Source organism: Cervus canadensis, chromosome 23, assembly GCF_019320065.1.
Source record: "Cervus canadensis isolate Bull #8, Minnesota chromosome 23, ASM1932006v1, whole genome shotgun sequence".
Taxonomy (NCBI): domain Eukaryota; kingdom Metazoa; phylum Chordata; class Mammalia; order Artiodactyla; family Cervidae; genus Cervus; species Cervus canadensis.
The window spans coordinates 57,774,040-57,799,132 of record NC_057408.1 but is presented as its reverse complement, the minus strand read 5'-3'; the positions used below and the strand labels follow the sequence as shown (position 1 = coordinate 57,799,132).

Here is a 25,093-nt window from a genome sequence, read left to right as displayed (position 1 = left end):
CCGGGATATGTGAAGGGGCGCAGGAGGCCAGTGCTGCTGCCCTCATGGTTCAGGGAGGAGGGGTGGGGAGCGGGGCGAGAGATGGACTCTCTTTCTCCCAAACCTGGTAACATGGTTTCAGCGAAACCCTGACTTTCCCATCTTCAGCCTTAACCAGGTACGATGGACTAAGTGTAAATATTAATGAGCATAACAACAATAAAACTGGCAGCAGCGCGAATGAATGTGGTCTCCTGCAGTAGAAATATTTACCCGATATGTCCTGCCAGTGAGAGAGATTTTGGCATTAAACCTAGACATTACCTCACTCTCCTGGGCAGACAGCCGACTTCAGTGCTAAGCAAGTCTGCAGAGTGAAGAGCTCGTGTACCTGCCTGATTGGCTGCATAGCCCAGACCCTGGTGGGAAGTGATTTCTTTGAGTGTGTCTGTCTGTCTGTCTGTCTGGGTCTTGCCCTTAGTTCCTTTCTTTGTTTCTTTAGCTCTCCATAGGGTTGTCATTGTCTATTTTCAAATTGCTGGGTTTTTGTGTTTGTTTTTTTTAATCTTGAAGGGCACATTGTGAAAAGGTTTGCCAGCCAGGTGGGCAAGTATTAATACACACAGAAACCTGAAAGGTCAGAATTATCAGGAGGAAAAGTGAGGTACCTCTGTGCATGTGTGTGTGCAAATGTCCCCACACACAGGCACACATGCCCCTCTTGTTAAAAGTCAGGAACTGGTGAATGAAACAGGTTTCTTGTTTTGTTGTGGTTTGTTTTAATTCATGATAAGTACAAGGGGATGTTCCACAGTAAAGGATGTTTTAGTTCAAGATTAATAGCAACTAAAATAATATTTTGAAACATTTGAAATTATACTAAAAATGTGGTTTTTGATGCTTCTAACCTAAGAAAACATACTTGAAACCATCTATTCCACTGGCCTCAGATCTCTTTGAAATTAGTACTACATAGAGGGTAGAAGTTCTGGGTCAGCACAGGAGACAAACCTGGGCTGGAAAGTAAAGTCTTTGAGTTGAAAGTACTGGGAAGGCTTTGAGTTGTCACTTAAAGTACCAAATATTCTTCCATAAGTTTCCATACAGGTTGTGGAGAACCATGCTGTCTGTCTACTGCTCAGACCAAGTCACCCTTTATTTTCCTTAGATCTTGACTCTCAGTTTCATGTTGTTTAGGTTTTGTGCTGTTACTACTGAGTGACTTAGTTATCAGTTGGTTTAAAGTAAGAAGTGCTTCCGTTTTCCTGTCTAATCTGTTCTTGAGCACTGGCTGTACCAGGCTAATCCTTGCTCCCAGGATCAGCTTATTTGGTAGCCTTGCTGTGATGCAGAACAAATGGGCCTCTGGTGCCACCACCAGGCAGCCCCTCAAGATGGAACATTATCCACAAAAGGTAGAAAGTCTCAACACCAGACCAGTTTCATACCGTGTAGATGATACTGTGCTTAACAGCGTGTCTGCACTTGATGGCCCTGAAGACTGAATTCCACCTAAGAAATCACTGTGTGTGTGTCCTGTGGTGCTGGGGGCTGGGTACTGGCTGGAAGTCCTTGCCGGTCCTTGTCTACATCATTCAGGGGAGGCTTACCCACAGTGGAATGGGGTGGTGATGTGATGTCAGCCCAAAGCCATAGCCAACTTCTTTATTGGGGGCAGATAGCTTTACTTCTTTGAATGAGCCCAATTTCATAAAAACCCAGCATTGAATCCCAGGGTGCTTTTGGTTTTAGTTTTGGAGTTTCAGTAATTTCAGGGTCCCCAGGAAAACATACTCCCGTAAACTTCACTGGTCATAGAGAAATGTTACCAATGCCACTGAATGTTAATGTTCAGGGCTGAAGAATTGTGAAGGAGGCAGGTGGATGGGAGTGGAATAAGGACATTTGTCCAAGGAATGCAGTGGTCAAGCAACCAGATGACCTTGGTAAACTGGGCTGATCTCACCCCAGATTTTGATGCTTATCACTTGGAGAGTGGTTTTATGTTCATGGAGAAGACTTGGCTGCCGGCAGGCTTGGCAGAAGCAGGGCAGAGGCATGTTCATTGGTGTAACAACTTTAATAGCAGGAGTACTTGTGAACATCCTGGCTTCTTAGTGACTCAGCGAAGCCCTCTTTGTTCCTGGGTTCTTACCAGGCAGGGCACGCTTGGCCCTAGGCGAGGGCCAGTGGAACCCATCCAGTGTGGGGACAGCAGAAGGAGTCCTTGATCAGGAGCTCTGAGACCCCCTGTCAAGTCTGTTGGCTGGAAAGCAAAACAAAACAGTGAAATAGAAATGAGCTTCACTTGGCCAAATTAGTGTGCATCATGCTTTTCTTGGTTTTGGTTAATAACAGCTATTAATTCATCCATATTTTCTGAGCACCTGCTATGTGTTGGGGGTTCAGGGATAAGCTGGTGAACAGGTCCTCTCTGACATTCTTTGTTGTAGTTACGGGCTCAAGTGTAGTGTCAGCCTGAAGATCCTCTGACTGAATTATGTACATTAATCTGCAGAGAGGGGATATTTTTCTTACCAAAGTTGTTATTTCAGACTGATAATCCATCAGTCCACTTGGATATATTTTTGGTCTCCAACTATTGTCAAACATGTCATTGCTTAACTTTCCATGATTTCTTTGAAAAAGTAAGAAGGGAGGATAAAACAACATTGAGACTAGTAGATTTGGGGATTGTAGAACATCTCAAGGAAAAAGGCTTAATGGGAAAGAAAGTAGAAGGAATTAAGGATTTACATATAGCTTATGATCTTAATTTTTCACATTTTGGGGGGGGGGGGCGCGGGGCGCACACTGACTGAAACCACCCACCCTGGCCAGGCACCATAGTAACCATTTGCAGGAGTTACTTTCTGACAGGAGGTCCTGGTAAGGAACTTGGAACTAATAAGCCACCACCAACCAGAAGAGTTTGGGAAATGTCAAAAGGAGACACCACGTGTCTGACCACCTCTCAGAATCCTTCTCACCGGCATCCATCTTGGCTGAGTGGTGCGTGTGCCACCAGGAAGGACCCTGAGTCAGAATGATTGGCCAAAGACAACCCGGAAACTAATCCTATCACCACAAAATCTGAGAGTGCAAGCCATGTGGCGGAGCAGTCCTCCTGGATTTCCTTACCCTACTGCTCTCTGCCCGGATGCCCCTTCCCAATAAAATCTCTTGCTTTGTCAGCGTGTGTCTCCTTGGGCAGTTCATTTCCAATGTTAGACAAGAGCCCACTTTCAGGCCCTGGAAGGAGTTTCCCTTCCTGCAACAAAATCAGAGCATTTCCCCTCTATGCCTAGCAAGGTTTTACGAATCTGGGTTTAGTTCGAATATTGACTTTATTTATGAGTGGTACCCCAGTTACCCGGGACTGTTGATGATTTGTTATTGTGCTATAATCCTTACCATGGAGTAGCATTCAGTATGTCTGAATTTATGTGATAAAGGTTTGAAAGTGTCTATGTCTATAGCTGGAAGGAGGGAGAAAGAAGTGGGCTTTTTTAAAAAATTCAGTTTAATGACTCACCTCAGTAGGTGAGTGATGTTCCATGTTGGGAATTAAAAGGACTTCTCCATTTTTCTCTTGAACATCTTGTATCTTTCCCTGAACTGAGGGAGGCCTGAGGAAATGTGCTCATCTCTCTTGACTCTTAAGAGGCAAAGCACAATGATGTTGTGAAAACTATGCAACAGTTCTTTAAAATGCAAGATTATTTAAAATTCATTTGATTTGAATGGTGCATGGGGTTGCTGCATTCCTGTTTGTGTATAGTTCCCTGTAAGAGCTTCCGGTGCATCTCCTGACTCTCGTGTGGCCCGCCTTCCTTGCTTCCTGTGGGTTGTCAGAACCAGTCATTTCCTTCTGGTTTCTGCCACTGAAACGCCTCGTGGTTTTACACTTTGCTGCCTTCTTCACATTTTACGGGTGCTTATTTCAAGGCAGTTCTTACCTGCGCTTTCCTATAACTCTCTTTTCTTCCTAATGTAGTGTCCGCATGAATATATCAGTGCTTTTTAAAATCATAGGGTGATTGCCTCACTGCAGGTCTGGGGATGTTTGGTAATTGGGTTTCCTGATGATGCTCCACATGTGTCAAACTTATTTTCAGAAAGCTGGTTAAATTTTTAATGCAGCTCATAGTTAAATCCTCCTGTAAACAGAAATTTTACCTTTTTTTTTTTTTAATAAAGAAGAATGTTATTTACTTGTTTAATCTAAATAAATGAGAAGGTTTGCTTATTTTCCCTTGTAGTTTGGAGGGAAAAATACCTTGAAATAGGGAGGACTTGAAGAAAGAGGCCTAGAAGTTTTATAATCTTTCTTGAAGAAGAGCAGAAATGCTCTAGCAGCACCTCCAGTGGTGGAGGCTGGAGTCAGATCCCTTCTCACGGGTCTTTCGAGCCACACTGCTCACACTCTCCATGGAGGGGTCGGGCATCTGGGTCCTTATCCTTTTTAGTTACATGTCAGTTGGCTCCTTTAAAGGGAGGAAAGGTAGGCAGAGAGACAAACATAGAAGTCTCTCTGATGAGGGTTGAGAAGCCACCCTGTCCACTGAACACTCTGGAAACTTCCCCAGAAGATTACTGCCTTTGCCCTTGACCACAGAGACTGTCACTGAGCAGATGAGTTTTAACCCTAAACCTGGCCCAGGAACAAGGAAATAAAATGAAATGACCAGCTGCCAGTGGAGGTTATGTAAAACAGGGTTGGTTTTTGCTTTGGTTTGATTTTTTAAGTTTTTGCACCAGATCTTTTTGATTTATCTGTATTTGTTTTTGTTTTTGTTTTTTGGGAAAAGATGTAAGTTCAAGAAAAACTGGTAAGAGACTGGGGCCAAGAAACTGAGGATTCTGTAATTCTTTGTTTAGTTTGTGACCCCATGGACTCTGCCAGGCTCCTCTGTCCATGGGATTTTCCAGGCAAGAAATACTGGAGTGGGTTGCCATTTCCTTCTTCAGGGGTTCTTTCCAATCTAGGGACCAAACCCTAGTCTCCTGTGTATCCTGCATTGGCAGGAGGATTCTTTGCCACTTGCAGCACCTGGGAAGCCAAGTGAATCTGTATATAAAATTGAGTCGATGTTAAGTAAACTCAGGCTTCCCTGGTATCTCAGCTGGTAAAGAATCTGCCTCATAATGCAGGAGACATAGGTTCAATCCTTCGGTTGGGAAAATCCCCTGGAGAATGAAATGTCAGTCCACTCCAGAATTCTTGCCTGGAGATTTCCATGGACAGAGGAGCCTGGCATGCTACAGTCCAAGGAATTCTCCAGGCTAGAATACTGGAGTGGGTAGCCTTTCCCTTCTTGAGGGGATCTTCCCAACCCAGGAATCAAACCCAGGTCTCCTGCATTGCAGGTGGATCCCTTACCAGCTAATCTATAAGGGAATTCTGAAGTGACTAAACAACAAATTGGCATCTGGAGCAAAAATGCTAACCCTCTATGCCACCTGTAGGGGCCTGGTCTGGGGCTGTTGAGGGCTGGCCCACCCCACTGCTCACCTGACCTGCAGAGGGGCAGAGGGAGTGCAGGGCTGCGTGCTGGTGGGTCCCAGGATTAGAAACCCCAGGAAAGGAGCATGGAAGGAGCTGGGACTCCATTTCTCTTGATGCGGGCATCCCCTTCTCTTGAATTTATGCCACTTTGAATGGTTTCATTTGAAATTCTGGTTGGTGAGTATAGCTGTGCACTTTTGTGACTGTTTTTGTTATCTTGAAATGTGCTGGTGCTGGTAAGATTGCAAGATGATGACAGCACACATAGACATCTCTCAGCTACCATGTCTCCCTTGATTAATCTCCTTTCTGTACTGACTTAGCTTCAGTTAAATCATCCTCTGAGGTAAAAAGGAAGGAAGTATGTAGGATTTTGTTATTTACTTGACTGGCATCCATTTAAAACGCAGTGTGCTTTATACCTTAAAGTTGGAATTGCAGATTCTGGTCTTATTTGAAAGCTAGAACTATTTGAAAAATTAACTTCCTGCATAAGCTGCTTGAGTGCAAGAGCAGGGTCTTACTTAGGCTTGTTGGAAAATCCATCACTGTCCAGCAGTGGGTCCATGCTAAGTCCTGGGTGGCATCCTGGACAGAGTACTGAGCGCTGCCTCTGCTGTAGCCACCCCCCCCCGCCCCCCCCCGCCCCCCTCCCCGCCCCCCGCCGGGCCCCACGCCCCAGGCTAGAGCAACTTCCTGCATGTCCCCAGAGTAGGCAGCTACCTAATCGAATTTGACTGTCATTGTAATGGGCTCCTGAGGCCGTCACCTTTGGGAGATGCCTGGTTGGGACAGCACAGTGGTGCCTCAGAAAAGCTGAGTTGAGAGGGGAAACGTTTGCCTTGAGGTGTAGAGGGAGGCACCATGCAAGCATTTAAAGACTAAGTTTCCTGCTGGCAGTTTTTAATGACCTGCTGATTTTGTTAAATGTTTATAGTAAGAAGTTGGAGTTTGGGGCACTGAAGGGCAGGAGGTTTTGTGAGTAAGATTCAGAAAGATCAATATTTCTGTTAAATTTATTTTACTCACAGAGGCATTTGCGTTGAATAGCAAACATTGATACCTAATTGTGTTTTTATGTGTCTGAGCAAAGGAAACAGAATTGTTAATGGGTCCATGGCCTGTGGGATCTTAGTTCCCTGTTCAGGCATTGAGCTCATGTCCCGTGCATTGCAAGGCAGATTTTTAGCCACTGAACCATCGTAAAAGTCTCTTTTTTATTTACTTTATCATGTGGGTCAGTTAGGACTTCCCCCATTTTTAAAATATTCTTAGGAAAGGATTGAAAAATGATAAAAGGTTAGTATTTTGTTATTACATATTTTTAGTAAATGTGCTGTTCTAGTTGAGTCTAAATATTTGTAGACCTGAAACAGTGTTAAAATTGTTTATGAATGGGAAATAGATGGAAGTAAAGATTCATAGTTGGTGATTTGTTCAGTATCATTTAGCAGCATCAGTATTTTTGTCCACAAATTAAGGTTTCCTGTTTTGTGCACATTGAAAATATTTGTCCACTGAAGTGTTTATGACCTTGTGTACACACAAAGGCACTAGGACATTTTGATCATTGCTGGGTTCACGGTACTTAATTTGGGTGTCTAGTGACAGAAAAGCATCTGAAGATGTGAGAAAAAGTGAAAGTCTCTCAGTTGTGTCCAACTCTGCGACCCCATGGACTATACCCAGGCCAGAATACTGGAGTGGGTAGCCTAACCCAGGAATCAAACTGGGGTCTGCTGCATTGCAGGTGGTTTCTTCACCAGCTGAGCTATCAGGGAAGCCCTGAAGATGTGAGACAAGAATTTAAACTTCAAATCATGCAAATAATTACTTTCCAAGAAAGGACTCCTTTTAAGATTTAAATCAGTAGTTTATTTCTGTGTTAAGAGGGCAGTTTGCAGACATAGTTGAAGAGTATCATTCTTTAAAGTCTTTGAAGTTGTGAGACAAGACATGCTCCTCCGGCAACGGGGAGCCCTGCAGAGAACACTCCTGATATGTGACAGACATGATGCTGGGCCTTTGTGGTCTTCCTCCCCCAGACCCAGACCTGCAATCTCATCACATGGGGAAAAAGCAGACAAATCCCAGTCAAGGGGAATTCAACAAAATGCCTGACCATCCCTCCTCAAGACCGCCAAGGTCATGAAAAACAAGGAAGTCTGAGAAACTCTCACAGCAGGGAACCTAAGGAGATGCGTGACTGCATGTAATGTGGTGTCCTGGGTGAGGTACTAGAACAGAAAGGGGACATTATGTAAGAAAGCAAATACAAATACACTGTGGACTGCAGGGTATTTTTCTTTGAATTACAATCCATAAGAGGAAGGTTGACCTCAGTTGAGTCTTGCTGCCTTTCTGAGCTCAGCATAGCATCCAGAGCAGCTATGATGGGATCTGCTGTGACCCGCCACCGCAGCCTCATCTCCTTCTCCTCCTCACCTCCTCTTCTCCTTCTCCTCCATATCATCTTCATCTCCTCCTCATCTCCTCTGCTCCTCTTCTGTGTTTTTAAATTGTTCTGCTAGATTACTTGTGATGAAATGTCTTGGTCTTTTCTTACCTGAGAGATGAAATATTAGATAAATAGCTGATTTTGGGGTTGCTGTTTGCATTTGAAGTGGATTGGAAGATAGCAGCCTTAAGTATCTAAATTTTGTTGTATGTCTCAGTAAGGTGAATAGCAGTTGTTACCTTAGGACACAAAGAAATGTAAATAAGTCGTATTTGAGTTGAAAAATTACTTGGTCTGTCCTAATAAGCAAGCCAGGCATGCCTCAGAGAAACTAACTGTCTTCATACAAAGACACAGAATTACAAGTTGAGAGAGGAGCTTATAGGGTATATATATTATCTTACTTTATAGATGGAGTGAATCAAGACTTAGATGATGACTCAGAGCTTGTTTGACAGTTGTATTGTTTACTAAGAAGGTGGGTAAGTAGTTTTTTCTGTGTGGATTAGTCTCTTCCATTTTGGTAGGTTCATCAGTGTCTTCCTTGTGACTTCGTAATTTTAGAGAGAACATAAGTCTGTGTTGAGCATTAGATTTATTACTCATCTGGCTTGAGGCTGATGGTCATTTTGGAAAGCATTCCTGCCCTACCTGGCCAGTTTCTGAGAGTGACAATTTGCATAAATTACCACAAATAGGGTAAAAACACCTGTTTTTCTTTAGCATTAATGGACGTTGTTTTTTTTATCATTCATCATGTCCGGAAGCTGGATTTAAGTATGAGTTATTTATTGTCACTCTGAGTTTCTGAGACTACTGGCTATCATTTCTGGGCAGTCAGGGAACATTTTTAGTGAGCAGCATTTTCCTTCTTATGGTGGGTCCTCATTCTTTTCACATGTGGGCCTCGCTGAAGTGAGTGTGTCTGAACTGGCAGAAATGAGATAGGTATAAACTCTGCTCTCAAGAACTTTGCTGTCCAGATAAGCTTGTGGTTACTTGTGCTGTACATCTCTTGAGTCGTGTGAAATACAGAGGACAGGGGTAACGAGGATGCTCTGGGAGAGGTGGGCATGGTGCTTGGCTTTGCCTGAACAGATGAGCTTTTCATAAGAGGAGTTACAGGCCCAGATCAGATGGCCATGTAGGGACTTGTAACTGAGAGCAAGGATGGCTCCATGGAGCCAGTTTCCTGGAGGCTTGGTCTTCAGTGTCAGGAGGTTTCCAGAGGTGTGAGATGCCTTTGGGGAGAAAGGAATTTCAGCTGTTAAAGAAAGACATGCCAGTGGGAAAAGTTGAAATATATTTGGAAAATTCCATGATGGGGGATTGACTGTTGCTGAATCCTAGCCTTTGTAATAGATGAAGGGTGATACTGTTGATGTGATTTATGCCTGTTTATGGGACCCTCACCCTGACTGAGGTCACGTGTGTCAGTCAGCTCTCTTCACTGTAAAGTTACTCTCTTCCCGTTATTCAAAGAGAGCCAACCTTTAAGGGGTGACTGATGCTGTATAAAATATAGGTATTATCAACATATTGCGATGAAAACCAATCCATGAAAATGATGGGTATTCCAGACCAGTTATCAGGCCTAAGAAAATGGCAAATGCTAGACTTTACCTGCGTTTTGAAAAAGATCCTCATCTAAAGTTGACCTTCTCCAAAACTGGTACCTAATGGTGGTTTCCTTTAGATAAGGTTTTAATAGGGAGGCAAGAAGTAGTTAAGAAGTGAGTTTAGAGGTAACACTTGTCTTAGTGTCTGGTGTGAAGTCCTCACTCTGTAAATGTCAGGCAGCACTTCCATCATCATCATCTTCCTTGTCCTTGAATCACTGAAGAGCCTGTACACTGGACACCAGTGCATCCAGATTCTTAACAACCGGTCTCATCATTTCCACATTTATTTGAATTTCTAAAAAAGTTTTAAGACAAAAAATTTAATCATTTTTCAAGGTATAACAAATTTCATTATTGAAATATAATGAATGGTTTTTGCGAACTTTGATTGTCTCTTTAAGAGGTGGCGTGGGCTACTTAGGGAGATCGCCTCTTGACTGCAATGTTGCAGTTCCTAAGCAACCACTGCCAAATTTGTCTGCACGTCACACACACTTGTTTGTTATCCAAGATGTTTGGAATTCTTACCCTTGTACCAAAATAGACCAGGGAGGATGGAGCAGGACTGTACCGTGTCAATGGGCTGCACTCAAGCATCCCTTCCAGAGGCATCTCTCTGGCAGGAGAAAACAAGAAGCAGTGAGTCCTCACGAGGAGGAAGACTCCTGGAAGACCAGCCCAGGATGGGGCCTATCTGTGGCCCTGCTTCTCCATCCTCCCTGGCTGCTCTGGCCAGCAGGGCGGGCTGTTGAAGCAGGTCAGAGGTGCTGCTGCTGGAGAATGTGATCGCCTCCATGGTTGCCAAGGCCACTGAGGGTTATTACTGTGGATGAAAGGAACACTTGAGTCTTGACTGTGATCCCCTGTCATTAGTGACTCTAAAGGTCTCTTGAAAGAAAGAGAGAATCCTTACTATGATTTTTCCTCAATAAATAATTGTTGACTAATCACAAACTGTTTTTCCAGCCCAATTAGAACAACATCTGCTTCGTAACAGGACTCTGAAGCATTGCCGCTTGCTTCTGGGACTCACCCCCTGACCTGTGAAGGAATGAAGGAACAGCAGGGACCTGGGAATGGCACCTGCCTTGAAACAGCATTCATGGAGAATGTCTGGATGCTCCAGCCGAGTAGTTTTTATGAACTGTTAATTACATAGTGTACTGCGACCCAGTCCACTAAAACTGCAATGAGCATGTTAGTCTCTTGAGAATTTATAAATATATGTGTGTGCATATCATGTTTGTGTGTGAATATACACATATGTATAAACACATCTATATATATATATATGCATATATGTATATATGTACAAAGTCTGGATTTCTTCAGAGTCTGGATTATTTCTTCAAAGTCTGGATACCAAGGTCACACTACTTGAGAGTGGGGAAACTGAATTCTCGTAGAAGCTACACAATTTACTTCTTCAGTGACCTTGGCCAAATCATTCCTTTTCCTGGCTTCAAATTCCTTGTCTCAGGAGCTGGTTAGTTAGGCCTCTTCAAGCTCCAAGATATTCACGTGGTTTTCGAGATTACTGCTGCATCTGGACAGAGCCCTAGCACCCTCAGACCAGGGCAGTGCATCAGCTTCTGCCTGTGAAATGCCCAGTCTGCCATTCAGAATAGACTGGGTTGGGTGTTAAAACCAAGGATCCCCTTGATTGGTCTCTCTGTCTGCTTGGCACTTTCTAGATTTTAGCTTAAGTGTTAGCAGAAAGAGTGAAAGTGTTGTGTTAGTTGCTCAGTCATGTCCAACTCTTTGTGAGCCCACCAGGCTCCTTCATCCATGGGATTCTGCAGACAAGAATACTGGAGTGGGTTGGCATTTCCTTTTCCAGGTGATCTTCCTGACCCAGGGATCGAATCCTAGTCTCCCACATTGCAGACAGACTCTTTACCATCTGAGCTACCAGGGAAGCAGAAAGAGTAGAACTCCTCAGTTCCTGGTTTGCTTTTATTTTTTCTTTCCAAAATTATGTTGTTCAAATAGAGGAGTCAGGGAAGATTTTCAAGGATTTGAAACCCGCAGTGGGTGAGGTAATGGCAAGAGTGCCCCTTTGCTTTGTAGGCAAGGCAACTGCAGGAAGAACTCAGATCACTGGTTTTCCCTCTGTGGCTTTTGGGCAGGTGTTTGGAGTGATAGGTAACACAGCACCATCTCAGAACCCAAAGGAGTTGGGCTCTTGCTTCCTGGGCCAGGACTCTGCTTCGCTAGCCCCCAGAGAGCTGGCATCTTTTAGTATCTCCAGGCTGGCAGGAAGAAGTGGGGCTCACTCCTCTTCCAGGGACCCCTGAGCAGGTGCATTTCACATGACCCAGCAGTCTGAGTAGGTCACTGAAGTGATAGGATTTTTAAAACAGAAAAATTTTCTCCTCGTCCATGAGTTTTGAATTTAATCTTTTTTCCACAAGACGAGAAATCAGACAGTTTATCTTAGCTTGTCTGTGAAAGGGTCTTCATGCGATCAAGCCTCTGTTTTCATTCTTGACTTTTATCGTGAGAATAATTTTTAAAGACTCCAATATCAGTATCAATGTTCAGGATGCAGCAGCTCCTATTGATGTGGTTGATGAGACATAGGACCTGGAATGCAGAGCTGGAGTCGAAATTACCACGAAGAGTCCGCAGGTGATCCATGAGCTGTTTGGTGCTGTAACCGGCTCTTTTGTCACATCCTTCAAGTATGTGTGGAATAAAGGAAAACCATGATTCTAGTCCTGTGTTTCCACATGACCACTGTGACCTTAGGAGAGTGTCTGTGCTTCTGTTTTTGCACTTGTAAACCGGCCTTGATTGTGTCCCGTGTCAGGGGTGTGTAAAACCTCCCAGTTTGCAGATCTTACATCTCAGGGGACAACCCAAGTTGGTATTAGAGGCCATATCTTGTAGCTGTTCTTCAGGTTCTGTGTTTGAAAAGCTGAAAGATTTGGGGGCTTTTAACTGGACATGAACTGATACAGTTATTTGGGTGACATCACCCAAATAATGAGTCTTGTTGGTCCTTTTGAAATGGGCCTCAGTCAGTGTAGCTGTTGCAGTTTTATCCTTTCCTTAGGGCACCACCCACTTACGTTTCCTCAGGTCATAAAATTTGGAATTTTGAAAATTTCAAAGAAATAGATGCACACTTTACAGCTCCTTAAGATCGTGTGCTTGTAGTTAAATTGTTGAGCACTATTTCTGAGTAAATGAGATAATTAAGATTTTTCAAGAAATACATGAGAGGATAAACCATTTCTGCCAGCGATTAAACACCACAGCTGAGGAACCTGATGAGTGGAGGAGGTGTTTGTGGGAGTGCTCTTCATCATCCCGAGGACTATCCTGACTCTAGTGCAGGAAATCTGTCCAGAGGCACGTAGCATGGTGACACTCATTCAGAGCTCATGCACTGAACCTTACCACATCTGCAGTTAACTTTCTCCATTGAAATCTTGAACCTGTCAAAGTCATCCATGAAGGTTGGAAGCAACTTCTTTCAAACTCCTATTAATGTTGGTCTTTTGAGCTCTTTTCATGGTTCATGAGTATTCTTAATGGCATCTGGAGTGTGAATCTCTTCAAGAAGGCTTTCAGTTTGCTGTGCCCAGATCCATTAGAGGAATCACCATGGTAGCTATCATCTTATGAAATGTATTTCTTAAATGTTGAGACTTGAAATCAAAACTTATTCCTTGACCCATGGGCTGCAGAATGTATATTGTGTTAGCAGGCATGAAAACAACACTGCAGAGCTCAGTGGTCACCTGTGGGTGAGGCCAGTGAGACTCAACAGCACTCTGTATTGTCTGCCGCTTACTATGCACGCGTGGCTTTGTTGGACCTTTGACACTCTTAGGGCATCAAGGGGTGATGAGGAAGAAGGTGGTGTGACTGATGCAGGTCAGACCTTCATCAGTGTGTTTCTAGTATGTTCCCATGACGATGGAGCTTTGGGGAAGAAGATGACTTACCTTGTTTAATTGGGAGAAATGAAATACTTGAATAGTCAGTTACTTTTTCAGTGGGTGTCTTTCTGACTTTTTTTTTTTTTTAACTCAACATTTAACTTTTAATTGTGGTAAAATGAACAGAACATCAAATTCACTATCTTAACCATTTTTACATGCACAATTCAGTAGAATTAAGTACATTCACACTGTTGAACAATAAGCATCCAGGATTCTTTTCATCTTGCAAAACTGAAACCCGTTGAACACCTCTCAGTTCTCTCCTCCCCCAGTCCCTACAACCATCTTTCACTTTCTTTTTTTTTTTTTGAGGCTAATTACTTCACAACATTGCAGTGGGTTTTGTCATACATTGACATGAATCAGCCATGGAGTTACATGTATTCCCCATCCCGATCCCCCCTCCCACCTCCCTCTCCACCCAATTCCTCTGGGGTCTTCCCAGTGCACCAGGCCCGAGCACTTGTCTCGTGTGTCCCACCTGGGCTGGTGATCTGTTTCACTATAGATAATATACATGCTCTTCTCTCGAAACATCCCACCCTCGCCTTCTCCCACAGAGTCCAAAAGTCTGTTCTGTACATCTGTGTCTCTTTTTCTGTTTTGCATATAGGGTTATCATTACCATCTTTCTAAATTCCATATATATGTGTTAGTATGCTGTAATGTTCTTCATCTTTCTGGCTTACTTCACTCTGTATAATGGGCTCCAGTTTCATCCACCTCATTAGAACTGATTCAAATGAATTCTTTTTAACGGCTGAGTAATATTCCATGGTGTATATGTACCCACAGCTTTCTGTATCCATTCATCTGCTGATGGGCATCTAGGTTGCTTCCATGTCCTGGCTATTAAAACAGTGCTGTGATGAACATTGGGTGCACGTGTCTCTTTCAGATCTGGGTTTCCTCAGTGTTTATGCCCAGAAGTGGTATTGCTGGGTCATATGGCAGAAGGAGGCAAGGATATACAATGGAAAAAAGACAACCTCTTTAACAAGTGGTGCTGGGAAAACTGGTCAACCACTTGTAAAAGAATGAAACTAGAACACTTTCTAACACCATACACAAAAATAAACTCAAAATGGATTAAAGATCTAAATGTAAGACCAGAAACTATAAAACTCCTAGAGGAGAACATAGGCAAAACACTCTCCGACATAAATCACAGCAGGATCCTCTATGACCCACCTCCCAGAATATTGGAAATAAAAGCAAAAATAAACAAATGGGACCTAATGAAACTTAAAAGCTTTTGCACTACAAAGGAAACTATAAGTAAGGTGAAAAGACAGCCTTCAGATTGGGAGAAAATAATAGCAAATGAAGCAACAGACAAAGGATTAATCTCAAAAATATACAAGCAACTCCTGCAGCTCAATTCCAGAAAAATAAATGACCCAATCAAAAAATGGGCCGAAGAACTAAACAGACATTTCTCCAAAGAAGACATGCAGATGGCTAACAAACACATGAAAAGATGCTCAACATCACTCATTATCAGAGAAATGCAAATCAAAACCACAATGAGATACCATTACACGCCAGTCGGGATGGCTGCTATCCAAAAGTCTACAAGCAATAAATGCTGGAGAGGGTGTGGAGAAAAGGGAACCCTCTTACGCTGTTGGTGGGAATGCAAACTAGTACAGCCACTATGGAGAACAGTGTGGAGATTTCTGACTTTTTAAACCCTGACCTAGAGTGAGAAATACATCTGTTATCCCAACCCAGTACAAACACGGACCCATACATGCAGAGCCCAAGCACACCTTCACTATTGCACTCACTGCCTTGTGGATTGTGAGTCTGGGCTTAAAATCAATGTTTAGTTTCCTTTCTCTCTGAAGGCCAGAAGGGTAAACCCATGGTTAGGGAAGGGAATGAGCTGTCACAGCCACATGGAGATGTGCTGTGGGCTGAAGCATGAGTAGTGTTTGGTAGAGTGTATAAGACATATTGTCATTTGTATGCTTGATGGACTTGTCACTGGGTAGTCAGCCTGGCTTTTAACCCTTTTAAGGAAAATTCTTACACAGTAAAGAGCGTAGGTATGATTTTTCCATGGTGGGGTGATTAGTGGTGTGATCCCTTCAGTTTTTAATGTTGTATTTCACTCTTGGAATTCTGAGATGAGAAACAAGGCCATGAAAAAGAAAATTTATCATCTACAAGTAGTTTAACAGGAAGTCGTGGTTCCAAGTTGGAGTATAGAAGGAAACCAGAACTTGGTGAAGTAATCCAAGTTCTAGGTGTTTCTTAGGAGTTTATTATCTGAGTTGCATAGGTGAAACTGGTTTTATGAGTCAGCATTTACATGTAGAGGTGTTTTTAAACTTACAAAGTGCTATTTGCAGAATACTTTCATTTCATAGTTCTTTTTATTATATCGGCATTATTGAGATATTTCACATATGCAGTACAATTCCCCTATTTAAAGTATGTAATTAAGTAGTTTTTAGTATATTCACAGAATTGCAACACCATCACCATGATCTAAATTTAGAACATTTCTGTCAGTCTAAACAGAAACTTAAAGCCCATTACTAGCCATCCACCTTTTCTCCCAAGCTCCCAGCTTTAGCCCACCACTCATCTCCTACTAGTCTCTGAATCTGCCTACTTGGGATATTTCACATCATTGTCTTTTGTGAAATATCTTTCTTTCACATAGCATGGTATCTTCAAGGTTCTCTTATGTGGTAGCATGTATTAGTGCTTCATTTTGAGCTAGTTTGAAAGCCAGCTTTTCACCACAAGTATGATATTAGCTGTGAGCTTTGGTAGATGCCTTTCTGTTCCCGGTTTGTTGAGTGTTTTTATAATAAAAAAGTGTTGGGTTTTTGCCAAATACTTTCTCCATTTTTCTTTTTTTTCCCCTAAGTTTTAAGCCAGCTTTTTTTCATTTGTCTACTTATAATAGTGTATCACTTTAAATGATTTTTGGATGTTAAGCCAACCTTGCAGTCCTGGAATAAATCCCAATTGGTCATGATACATTATTGTTGTTCAGTTGCTAAGTCATGTCTGACCCTTTGTGACCCCATGGACTGCAGCTTGCCAGGCTTTCCTGTCCTTCATTATCTCCTGGAGTTTGTTCAGACTCATGTCCATTGAGATATCAATAGCCTCAGATATGCAGATGACACCACTCATCTGGCAGAAAGTGAAGAGGAACTAAAGAGCCTCTTGATGAAGGTAAAAGAGGAGAGTGAAAAAGCTGGCCTAAAACTCAACATTCAAAAAACTGAGATGGCATCCGGTCCCATCACTTCATGGCAAATAGAAGGGGAAATAGTGGAAACAGTGACAGACTTTATTTTCTTGGGCTCCAAAATCACTGCAGATGGTGAATGCAGCCATGAAATTAAAAGACACTTGCTCCTTGGAAGAAAAGCTCTGACCAACCTAGACAGCATATTAAAAAGCAGAGACATTACTGACAAAGGTCCATCTAGTCAAAGCTATGGTTTTTCCAGTAGTCATGTATGGATGTGAGAGTTGGACTATAAAGAAAGCTGAGTGCCAAAGAATTGATGCTTTTGAACTGTGGTGTTGGAGAAGACTCTTGAGAGTCCCTGGGACAGCAAGGAGATCAAACCAGTCAATCCTAAGGGAAATCAACCCTGAATATTCATTGGAAGGACTGATGCTGAAACAGAAGCTTCAATACTTTGGCCACCTAATATGAAGAGCCAGTTCATTAGAAAAGACCCTAATGCTGGGAAAGATTGAAGTCAGGAGGAGAAGAGGATGACAGAGGATAAGATGGTTGGATGGCATCACCGACTCAATGGACGTGAGTTTGAGCAAGCTTTAGGAGATGGTGAAGGACAGGGAAGCCTGGTGTGCTGCAGTCCATGGGGTCTCAAAGAGTCAGACAAGACTGAATGACTGAAAAAACAATATGTCCATTGAGTTAGTGATGCTATCCAGCCATCTCATTCTCTGCCTCCCCCTTCTCCTCCTGCCCCCAATCTTTCCCAGCCTCAGGGCCTTTTGTGATGAGTCGGCTCTTCACATCAGTTGACCAAAGTTATTGGAGCTTCAGCAACAGTCCTCCCAGTGAATATTCAGGGTTGATTACCTTACGATTGACTGGTTTGATTTCCGTGCTTTCCATGGGATTCTCAAGAGTCTTTTCCAGCACCACAATTTGAAAGCATCAGTTCTTCAGTGCTCAGCCTTCTTAATGGTCCAACTCTTAGTTCATACATGAGTACTGGAAAAACCATAGCTTTGACTATATGGGCCTTTGTCAGCAAAGTCATGTTTCTCCTTTTTAATATGCTGTCTAGGTTTGTCATAGCTTTCCTTCCAAGGAGTAAGTATAATTTCATGGCTGCAGTCACCATCCGCAGTGATTTTGGAGCCCACGAAAATAAAATCTGTCACTGCTTCCACTTTTCCCCTTTCTATTTGCCATGAAGTGATGGGACCAGCTGCCTTGATCTTAGTTTTTTGAATGCTGGGTTTTAGCCAGCTTTTTCATCCTCCTCTTTCACCCTCATCAAGAGACTCTTTAGTTCCTCTTCAGTTTCTGCCATTAGAGTGGTGTCATCTGCATACCTTAGGTAGTTGATTTTTCTCCTGACAATCTTGATTCCCGCTTATGATTGATCTAGCCTGGCATTTTGCATGATGTACTCTGCATATAAGTTAAATAAGCAGGGTGACAGTATACAGCTTTGATGTACTCCTTTCCCAATTTCGGGGCTTCCCTCATAGCTCAGTTGGTAAAAAAAATTCCGCCTGCAATGCAGGAGATCCTGGTTTGATTCCTGGTTTGGGAAGATCTGCTTGAGAAGGGATAGCCTACCCACTCCAGCATCTTGGGCTTCCATTGTGGCTCAGCTGATAAAGAATCCGCCTACAGTGCGGGAGACCTGGGTTCAATCTCTGGGTTGGGAAGATCCCCTGGAGAAGGGAAAGTCTACCCACTCCAGTATTCTGGCCTGGAGAACTCCAGGCCATGGGATTACAGTCCATGGGATCGCAAAGAGTTGGACACGACTGAGCGACTTTCACTTTCACTTTCCCAATTTTGAACCAGTCAGTGGTTCCATGTCCGATTCTAACTGTTGCTTCTTGACCCACATGCAGGTTTCTTAGGAGAAGGTAAGGTAGTCTGGTATTCCCATCTCTTTAAGAATTTTCCACAGTGTGTTGTGATCCACACAGTCAAAAGCTTTAGTGTAGTAAATGAAGCCGAAGTAGATATTTTTCTGGAATTCCCTTGCTTTTTCTATGAACCAGTGGATGCTGGCAATTTGATCTCTGGTTCCTCTGCTTTTTCTAAATCCAGCTTGTACATTTGAAAATTCTCGGTTCAAATACTGCTGAAGCCTAGCTTGAAGGATTTTGAACATAACTTGCTAGCATGTGAAATGAGCATAATTTTACAGAAGTTTGAACATTCTTTGGCATTGCTCTTCTTTAGGATCGGAATGAAAACTGACCTTTTCCAGTCCTGAACCCACTGCTGAGTTTTCCAAATTTGCTGACATATTGAGTGCAGCATCACCTTTTAGGATTTGAAATAGCTCAGCTAGAATTCCATCACCTCCGCTAGCTTTTGTTCATAGTAATGCTTCCTAAGGCCCACTTGATCTCATACTCCAGGGTATCAAGCTCTAGGTACGTGATCACACTATCATGGTTGTCCAAGCCATTAAGACCTTTTTTTTTTTGTATGGTTCTCCTGTGTGTTCTTGCCACCTCTTTTTTATCTCTTATGCTTCTGTTAGGTCCTTATCGGTTCTGTCCTTTATTGTGCCCATTCTTTCATGAAATGTTCCCTTGATACCTCTAGTTTTCTTTAAGAGAGCTCTACTCTTGAAAGTCGTGTTGAGTAGCAATCGTGGGCCCTGGTTCCACCTTGTTTCTTCTATATGATGCACAGGTCACAGGTTTTCTGAACTCCAGTTTGCTTGTTTAATCCAGATGAGGACTCTGGATTAGTCCAAAGTTTCAGAAGCCACCTAGGGGTTTTGTTAAAATGCAGGCTCTGGTTGAGCCAGTGTAGGGTGGCACCCAATTTCTTTCTTTCTTTCTTTTTTTTTTTTTTTGATGGTTTAATATGGTTTATTAAGCTGTGCCTTAGTACAGACGCTGGGGCTTGCCCATGGTGCTCTTAATGTACAAGGCTGTGACATTCTGCCAATTTTTCTTGAGCAATGACACCAGGAAGTTGACAGCTAAGTGGATGTTGTACACAAGCTCATCATCTGTCATCTTCACATGGCCAGCAGCCACTGCCAGACAAAACACCTTCTTCATCTGGAACTTGATCATGGACTTCACTTCATCAACTTTGGCCACGATGTTCTCATTATGGGTCAGCAAGGAAGGGAACTTGCCAGCCTTGTTCAGGCCTGGGCCCAGGATTTGGGGGATTTGCTTGATCAGAGACTCTGAAGCCAAAAAGGCATCGTATTTCTTGGCCAGCTTCTTGACCAGTTTCTTATTCTTGTTGAATTTCTTCAGCGCCTCAATGTCCATGTGGGGGTTATCCACAGCCTTGGCCTCATCACAATGCTGCTGGTCCCCCAAGACACACACGGAGAACTTGGGGCGGGGAGTGGACTTAAGCCTGACGGTGCCCGAGAAGCGTTTGTCTTTTTGAGGGTCATAGTTCTTCAGGCTGATCTGAAGCTCCAGTTTCCAAAAACCTTCCTGCGCTTGCGCTGGTTCCCATGCAGGACTTCCCACACTGCCTTGTAGAGGGTGTCACGGGAGACTTTGCTGCTCATGGGTCCCTACACGGCGAAACCGGAAAAGAGAGGGTGGCACCCAATTTCCTGTGTTTCTAACCATCTCTCTGGACCACACTTTTGAGTAGACAGTTTCGAGGGGTTATTTTATTTCATGCTCCCACTGGCCATACAGTGGAGGACTTGACTTTGTTTTACACATGAGGAAACAGCTTTTGCAGCTGATGGAGTCAGATGGCAGAACTGGAACCAGACTGGGGTCTAACTGGCCCTGAATTTATCCACGTGAAGTATAAACTTCATACTGCTTTCCATTTTCTCCTGGGTTTGCAAGAGCAACTGTGGTTCTCAAAGCTGTAAAAGCCACTTAGTAGGGAGAAGCTTAACTGTTGTGAAAATAAATATTGAGACAAACACAGAATAATAATAATTCTTTTTTTCAATAGAAGGAGAAAGTACTGTCATGGTATCAGTAGTGTTCAGGTAAATCCCATAGTGCGTTAACACAGGGACTTCATTGCTGTTATGCAGCTGTTTTAGGGTTATTTAACTTAGACTGATTTATTTAAGAAATCTTTAATCTGCTGTCAGCTTGGTAGCTGAGTCAAAAATCATGTTAACATTTTTACAAAATGATGGGGCGTGAGGCACTGTGTATTGGAACACATACAGGGCATTGAACATTTCTAGATAAATAGCTCTCTGTGTTGCAGTTTTTTAAACACTAAGAATACATTAGTGAATTATTCCTTGCTATAGGCTGATGTCCACAAATATCAAATAAACTACTACTATGTTTTGAGTCTGTAGGAATGTAAAGTTCATGTTCTTTTAAAATCCTTGTTCATGACTTTAAGTGTAGCAAACTTACTAAAATGTACTATTTTATTTTTTAAAGGCCAAATTCTAGGGTATAAGTTTTATGTGGAAAATTTCATCTCAGGGCAGAATTTTATAGCATAGTCATAAACCTCAAAGAATGGGAATCTGTAATGGACAGAGCCATCACCTCTGACCAGAGTCACCCTATTAGGCACACAAGACACATAAATGTCTCCAGAAGCCTCTGGCTCATGTAGAGCCACAGAGTCTACAGATTTTGAGAGTTAGTGTCTCAGTGGAATGCTCATAGTTCTCACGGGACCCACTGACTTACTTGCTTTGGTTAGTTTCAGGGCCCTTTGTTTGCAGACAGAACCCAGGATGAGTCCCGCCCAACTGTGAATGCTTGTAGGTCAGTCATGCTCAAGGTCTGTGCATTTTCTCCAGGACTATGTGTGTCACACAGGTCAGTGAACAGAGGGCCTTCACTGAGGGAACCTTGGGGCCGGAGGTGGGGGCTCAGCCCTGGTGGCCACCACAGCCCCTGTGAAAGGAAGAACAGACAAGAATCACTCACCTGTCATGGTTAGCCACACATCCTGTGGGTGCAGGTGAAGCCGCTGGGGGGGCGTGTTGGGGGCGGGCGTAGGGAGTAGCGATGCGCATGGTGTTAAGTGAGATGGCACCGGGAAGTTATTCTGTTACTTGTGTTAACATGTGGTGAGTTTATTTTTAATGAATAAATATTTAACATCTTTGGTTTTAATCTCAAATATGGTAAATGCTGGTAGATGTCATCCACATAGAGCTCTTTGGGGTAATGAGTCATGTTTAAGGGTACAGCGGGACCAGGGCCCTGGAGGGCCGCCGGCCTCAGCAGTGCAGGAGGGAGGGCCCGGGAGGGAGCACACTGGCCAGAGAGCTGGCTCAGGACGGCCTGAGAGCAGGTGTTGTTTGAAGATGGTTCTTCCCTTCTGAATGAAAGGCGAAGGCTTCTGTGCAGCCCCCATAGCTGAAGACTGTCTCCCCTTGCTTGTACTGAACTTTTTAGTGTGATATTAGGTCAGAAGAGTCAGATAATACATAAGGTTCTAGGTGCTGTTGTCCTGTTCAGACCAAAAGAAATAAAGATCCAGAGCAAGTAAAAAAACAAGCCATAAAAATCTTAGAAGAAAAATATTTTTAGAGTATTGGAGAGAAGACCTTTCTAATCAATGAGAAGCTTTGAAGTCATAAAGGAAAAAGATTATAACAATATTTGATGGCATAAAAATTTATATTATCTATAAATCCACGGAAAAGTTTCAAGAAGTGACAGACCAGGAGAAAATATTTGTAACAGGTGTAGCAGATAAGATGTGTAGCCATAATATGTAAAGACTGCTTACACATGAGAAAGCTACAAGTAAAGTGAACTTTACTTGTACTTATGAACATATGTACATATGAACCTACTTGAACATATGGACTAATATGAAGAAAAATACAAATTACCACTAATCATAGGGAAAGATCACAATCACTAGTAACTAGGGAAATGCAAATGACAAGAAGATACATGTTTTTGCCCCCCTCCCCAAATTAGTACAAATGGAAAGGGCCCAGCATCTGGGGCCACGAGGCAGGAGATTCCCTTCCCTCTCCCTGAGAAGAGCAAGTGTACAGGTCGTGTCAGCGTTTGGAATCTCTGCTTAGGGGTGCTCACAAGTGTGGGTCACACAAAATCTTTTTGATCATGGTAGAAAAAAGAAATCCAACCAAGTAAAGAGCAGTTGCCTAGAGAATGCAAGGTCCAGTGTTTCGTGTTAGGAACTGGGGAATGAGGTCTTGTTTAAAGATGTTTGTGATGTATTGAGTGGAAAAAAAGAACAATATATTTGTACAGCGATTCCATTCATTGAAAAGTAGAAAGCCCTTATTCAAGAGGTGAAAGACAGATACACACAATGGCTGAATTGTGCCCTGGATGACGTGGGCATCACAGTGAGAGCTGCCAGCTTGTGTAGGGGAACTTGTATATTATACACTATTTCCATATATGTTCTTTAAATTTTAAAGGAGTCTTCATTATTTTTTTATAATAAAAATACGTTTCAGATGAAACCAATGCATATCCCCAAATGTCCATAGAAGTATGACAATGTAATTTGATTGATTTGCTGCAAATGGTCATCTGCATAGCCTTCCATATTCAGAACAAGATGACATGGGCTGACAGCTTCCAAGTGAAGCCTTAACGCATGTAGAGGCGTGTAAGGCCCCTCACTGAAGTAATCCAAAAAGCAGTACAGTTTTCTTGAGAAGAGAAAACATTTGTCAATTCCAGGGCACAGGGCAACCTGAAAGGCAAGTTTTGAATACTCTGCTGTTCATTCACAAAATAGAAATAAAAGTCGGTAAAACAAGGCATTTTCTTAGGTTCAGTCTCTGTGCCGCATTGGCTGCCCTTGATTCCGTGCTTCCTGTCTGCCTGTCCCTGGAACTGTGGTCCCCTCCTAAGATGCCCACCTTGGGCTTGGTGGCCAGGGTGGGCCTCACCCCCTCCTGCAGGAGCGATCCTCCAGGTGGGCACCTGTGCCGTGGGTGCCCCAGAACCCAGCTTGGGCTCTAGAGTCTGTCCTCAGTCCACCACTTTGCCTGCCGTCAGGAACACAAAATGATGGAGGTGGGCTCCTCATTGCTCACGCAGCCTCATCTGTGTCCTCGGGGATGGGGTTTGGGGTCCAGTCACATGGGCAACACTGTGTCCTAGACACAGACAGTTGTGTGCAGGCAGAGCGTTGTAAAGAAGTGTTTTCTGCCTCACAAGTGTGTCACGCCCACAGCGTGTGAGGATAGACAAGGTCACGCGGGTGTCTGCAGCCGAGCTGCAGAGTCCCAGCCCTTGCCCTCGGACAGGCAGTGATTTCAGTTTCCTGGAGTTGCTGCCATGATGATTCTGATAGTGCTTTGTAGCTTCTGGGGGCTTCCTCCCCAAGGACGTACAAGTGCAGACAAGCCCCTGCCCACCAGCCATGAGGCCTTGGGTGTCCAGAGCACAGCAGAGCTGAGTGGACAGCTACCGTAGGGAGCCCAGTCATGGGCCAGGGGTGCGTCCAGCCCACCCGCCTGGGCCCTGCCGCTGCCCCATCCCTTGCCTGGCCTAGCAGGCCCATTTGTCAGTCTCTGTCCCTCAGGTGTGAAGTGGGGGCCAAGGGTGGGGTGGAGGATGGTGCCACAGGATGGGACTCGTGGGTTCAAGAAGACCCTCCTTCTAACTCCACAGGATGACGTAGGGCTGGTCCTGGGCTCTGCTTCCCACAGAAGCACTGGCACCCACACCCCCACACACACTGCTGGTGAATGCATGTGTGGGGAGTGTGTGGTTTCTGTAACAGCGCAGTGGGAACCCAGTGGAGACATGTCCCGTCCTTTCCCTGGGTGGTGCCTCTTCCCTCCAGGGTGCTGTGCGGCCTTGGGGAAATGCTTTGGGAATCATAGTTTCAACCTCTAGGGGCAGGGGGGTCTGGCAGGGACCGGGCCCTGAGCCTCTCATGTCCCTGGAGATGGAACCCAGGAGCCGCCTGCCCTGGAAGTTCCCCGAGTGGTGGCTGCCTGTCCCATGTGACATGGGTCCGTCTCAGGATAGAACCTGTCCAAGCAGCTGGGGCTTTCTTCCCTCACCTGTTAGCCACATGGCGATACCCTCAGGCAGCAGGCCCAGGGAAGTTTCTGTCCCTGGAGGGTCTGGGAGGGGGTGGCACCATGCCCGGCTGACGGCTCTCCTCTTCGTCACAGCGGAGCTGGAGTTCGCCCAGGTGGTCGTGGTGGTGGTGGTGGTCACAGTGATGGTCGTGGTTGTCTTCTGCCTGCTGAACCACTACAGAGCATCCACCCGGTCTTTCATCCACCGCCCGGGGCAGGGCCAGAGGCAGGAGGACAGGCCGCAGCTGGTAAGTATGGGCTGGGGCTGGGTCTCCCCGGGGGTGAGACTGGGGCTGGGAGCACTGGCACTGGGCTCAGCTCATAAATCCACCGCAAGGAATGCCCAGTTCAGG

General features: G+C 44.0%; 1 protein-coding gene and 1 pseudogene across 1 annotated transcript in view; one reads left to right on the top strand and one right to left on the bottom strand.

The window, feature by feature from the left end:
• Positions 1–25,093, top strand: part of LDLRAD4 (low density lipoprotein receptor class A domain containing 4) — a 169,527-nt gene that overhangs the window by 125,097 nt on the left and 19,337 nt on the right. Inside the window, 1 exon segment of the mRNA XM_043443878.1 lies at positions 24,834–24,988. Coding sequence (XP_043299813.1) covers positions 24,834–24,988 — 155 coding nt within the window.
• Positions 19,575–20,273, bottom strand: LOC122425469 (annotated as a pseudogene).